The following is a 4283-nucleotide window of genomic DNA, read 5'->3' as shown; positions in this document are numbered from 1 at the left end:
CTTGAAGGAACTGGTTCCCTTGAGTCACCTTCAAGTCAAACAATAGCTTAGTGGAGAGTGTCTTGCCTTAAGCATTGAGTTCTTTTGGAAAATTATCTCTCTGCAGCCAGTTTCCAGAACAAGAACTCCAGGGCTTAACTAGAGGCTGGTTTAGGATGCATGGTATGACCTTGGTGACTGTTTCTTTAACCTGCCCTGTGTTTTGATGCTCTCTCTTGAGAAATTAAACAATGACCTATATAAGCCATTTTCACTGTCCCTGACTCGAACTGTATCTAGTCACAATGAACATATTGTTACACTAATTCTTGGTCTTTCTCTGAGCAGTCTGGACTTTTGGACACTGTCTAATTAGGTTCTCAGACAATCTTTCTTAGTTCAGTTCTCCACCTTCCCCTCTATTTCCAAAGTTACCTGAAGCCACCAAGTACTGTCCGTTTTGGAGGGTTTCATCCGGTTATGTCTTAGCTTTCCCAGTTGACAGTACTTTAGGGTTTTCTAAGTCAGTTATCATTTATATATCTTCTATCTACCTTCTAGAATTTTCTTGCTCTTGTTTCCTATCCTTCACAGATTATGAAACCCCCTCTTTCCTCTTTCTTAAATTTTATGGTTACTTTATTGGAGTTGTAGAAAAGAGTGGGAACACTGGAGGTCTAGGGAGATGTATAGTAGGAAGTTGGATATTTATATCTTAAGCACAGAGAAATTCATAGATGAGGAAACTAGATTGGTGGTTGTATAGGGCTGGGGGTAGAGTGAGGTGGAGAGAATGGGAGTCATAGCTAAAAGGCATAGGTTTTCTCTTTGAGGTGTTGAAAATGTTTGAATGACTGTGGTGGTGGTTGCACAACTCTGAATATGTTAAAAAGCATTGAAAACTACTGAGTTGTATACTTTAATGGGTGAATTACATGTGAATGTGCCTGTGAATTTAGCACAATAAAACTATTTTTGAAAATTTTTCAGTTACATTGGGGAAGTGTTTTCCTCACACCTCTGCAAATGTTTCCTCACTGTCTTGTTGCTTTTAGGATTACAGTTGAGAATTATGAAGCTTAAAATATATTCTTTGGGCTGCAAGTGAAAGAAAACCAATTCAAACTAGTTTAGCCACAAAGAGGAATGATGTAGAATAGGCCCCACAAAACAGGGACCAAGTAGGCATATTGTAGTTTCCCAAAGAGAAGGATGCTGAGTGGACAAAGAGCAAGCGAGCACCATCCACATCTAATTCTTTTCTTCTTTGTAAGTGGTCTATTCTTCTGTTAAGATGTTTTGAACATTTTACCTTTAATTGCAGAAGTAGACAGCTCTGAGATAGAAGTCTTAGTCTTGCTTAACAACAAGGATGAACTCATAATCCACAAATTTCAAGGCTATTTAAAGAGAATTTTGAGGAAAAGAAGTTGTTGACACATGTTTCTTTCTAGGATAGTCATTCCCTTTGTTTAGCTAGCTGAGGAAGGTTAGAAAATACTTGCAGCCAGTTAGCAAACACTACCTCTCTCCTTCCTTTGCATCTTGTCTTCTTAAAGATGTTTCTGTTTACTGAAAAGGGTACAGAGCTTTCCTATATCAATGAAATTTGTTTTATTTTGTATCTTCCAAAGATAGTTGACTTATAAGCTTAAGTTTGAAAAATGTTTGTGACAGAAAATAATACTTGTGCATTTAATGTTACAAACTGTGTTTGTCATAGGAGATTGAATTTGCTCACAAATCTTCTGGTAATTAACTTGTTAATGCCCTCAGTGATCTTATAATTAACTCGTTGTTGTTGTTGTTATGTGCTACTGAGTTGGCCCCGACTCATAGCGACCCCTCCTTGGGTTGCCAAGGCAGTATCACTATGGAAGTAGATTGCCCACTCTGCCTTCCGAGGAGCTCTGGTAGCATAGTGGCTAAGGCACTTGACTGCTAACCAGAAGGCTGGCGGTTCAAATCCACCAGCCACTCCTCGGAAGGAAGACGGGGCAATCTACTTCTGTAGTGATACTGCCTCAGAAACCCAAGGAGGGGTCGCTATGAGTCGGGTTCCACTCGACGGCACATAACAACATAATTAACTCAACCAGCATTATAAAAATGGTGATGATTCCCTGAAGTTTCTGAAATATCCATCCTGCCAGTCAGCGCCTCTATTCAGTTTTGAAATATCATTGCTCACATTTTTCTTTCAAATGTAAGTGCACCCTTCTTAAACAAAAGCATTTGTTTGTACATGTCAATAATTTCTTTAACTCCTTATGGAAGAAACTGGCAGGTAGATAAAAGAGTTGCTTCCAAGAACCTTTGTGAAATAGAGATTTGTGGCCTCCGTGGGAGAAGAATCCCAAAACCAGCTAAGTTAGACGTAAGAGTGGTTCCCCTTTGATGATAAATAAAACCATGTCATCTTTGTGGTTGACTTCTCTATTGGGCTATAAAACACAAGCACTTACTGATTTCTGTAAGGTAACCTGGAACCTTACAGAACCTCACAGGACTGTGAAGCGTTTGCACCTTCATAAGTTGTTGATTGTCAGTCCGAATTAGCCTTTTCTGAGGTCAAGATGAATTTTCGTCATACTAGGAATTCTTGGTTTCAAATTGTCCTGTTCTAATTTCCTGGAATAACACAACAGAAATGTGACAGGGGAAATTGTGTGTATGACTGAAAGCTGGACTCTCAGCTTTTCTAGACATATAAAAAATCCGTCATTTAGAAGTGTATTGTGATCATAACCATTCTTGGCCAGCACAAATTTCAGGAGGACATTGTCATTTTATTTCAAGTTTCCCAATACTTCCATACACCTACTATTTGTATTGATTAGAATTATTGCTACTTTCTGAGATGAAACTGCAGTGTTTGAAGCCCATTCACCCCTTTCGACATCTGATTAAATCTATGACCCTCTTATAGAAACACACTCACATGTAATGCTGCATATGATCTCAGTTTAAGAACACTACTTTTTGAGGTAAGAATGTGCCACTAACAAGGTGACTAAATAAGATAATTATAAGGAGGCAAAAATAGACTTTAATGTCGTCATCATTCTTAGACTATCTCTATTTTACAGACTGCCCAAACTCGTTGCCTTTTGACCTCAGGGCTGTGTTGATAAGACCCCAAAACGTGGTTAAAGTCGATCTAGTGGAAAAATTCCACTCAGTCGATTGGGCATCACGTGCAGAAAACTGAATACAGGAAACTTATGCAGCAGGGTTGTTTTGGTTCTGTGTCGGTAGAAGGGTTTTAACTGCATTTCACCGTGGATCCCTCAGGTGCTGTAAAGTCCCTTCTGTATTTGACTAGGATAATAAACAAGTGTGAGTTTTCGTTTTTTTCATCTGAAATGCTTACTCATAAGGATGTCTCTCCTGCACACAGCCCTCCCGAGGAGCCGGGGGTGGCCTTGGGGCGAGAGGCCAGACTGGGCCACTGAGGGGGCGATGCAGAGGCGGCTGCCCTCAGTAGGGCTGCTGCGAAGGGCAGCCCAGAACCTCCAGCCTTAGGGCAATGTGGCGAGCCCAGCTCTGGGGGTAAATTCGAAGGTAGCGCGTCAGGAGTGGGGGTTCTAAAGAGTTCGCCACAGGTGTGAAGGAATCTTGATTTCCCTGAAATACCTGAAAGAGAGAATACGGCATTTGTTAGTTGTTTTTTCAGGGGAATATATGTATATGTCTCCCCACCCCCTATTATCAGTCAGTCTCCCCTAGCTCCTCCCCCAACATGGCCCCTCACGCTCCTTGTTGGCATCCATCATCACTCCCACCTCAAATCCCTGATGTTTTTCTCCTTCCCAGTGGCCATTGCTGCCAATAGTCCAGGATTGAGTCCTGGGAGGTGTCTGGATGCCCTGGGAAGGTGGGTGGGGCATTTAGGATGCGGACCGCCGGCCTGCCCGCACCAGCCTTGTATCTGCAGTGTTCTCAGCCCTTCCCACACCCTCAGCGGAACTGAAGCCTTTGCCCTAACTCACACCCAATCGGGGCTGTCCACAGTTGAACCCCCCCCACTAGCTGTTGCAGTAGCGGATAGATCCGAAATGCTCAATACGTGGAGCTCCTGCTAGTAGCCAAGGAGCTCTGGCGGCACAGTGGGGAAAGCACTTAGCTGCTAACCAAAAACTTGGCAGTTTCAACCAACCAGCCGCTCAGCAGGTGAAAGATGAGGCAGTCGGCTTCTGAAGACTGACCGCCTTGGAGACCCTGTGGGCAGTTCCACTCTGTCCTCTAGGGGCGCTGTGGGTCAGAATGGACTCCACTGCAGTGGGTGTGGTTTGGGCTTTGCT

General features: G+C 42.8%; 1 protein-coding gene across 1 annotated transcript in view; it reads right to left on the bottom strand.

Moving 5' to 3' along the window:
- Positions 1 to 3459: 3459 nt before the first annotated feature.
- F8 (coagulation factor VIII) overlaps positions 3460 to 4283 on the bottom strand; it is a 105188-nt gene continuing 104364 nt past the window's right edge. The window contains exon 28 of the mRNA XM_042783081.1: positions 3460 to 3615. Coding sequence (XP_042639015.1) covers positions 3460 to 3615 — 156 coding nt within the window. The remainder of the gene's footprint in view (positions 3616 to 4283) is intronic.

The sequence above is a fragment of the Orycteropus afer genome, unplaced genomic scaffold, assembly GCF_000298275.1.
Source record: "Orycteropus afer afer isolate SDZICR_OR568_19922 unplaced genomic scaffold, OryAfe1.0 scaffold00647, whole genome shotgun sequence".
NCBI lineage: Eukaryota > Metazoa > Chordata > Mammalia > Tubulidentata > Orycteropodidae > Orycteropus > Orycteropus afer.
This window is presented reverse-complemented; position numbering and strand designations above follow the sequence as displayed.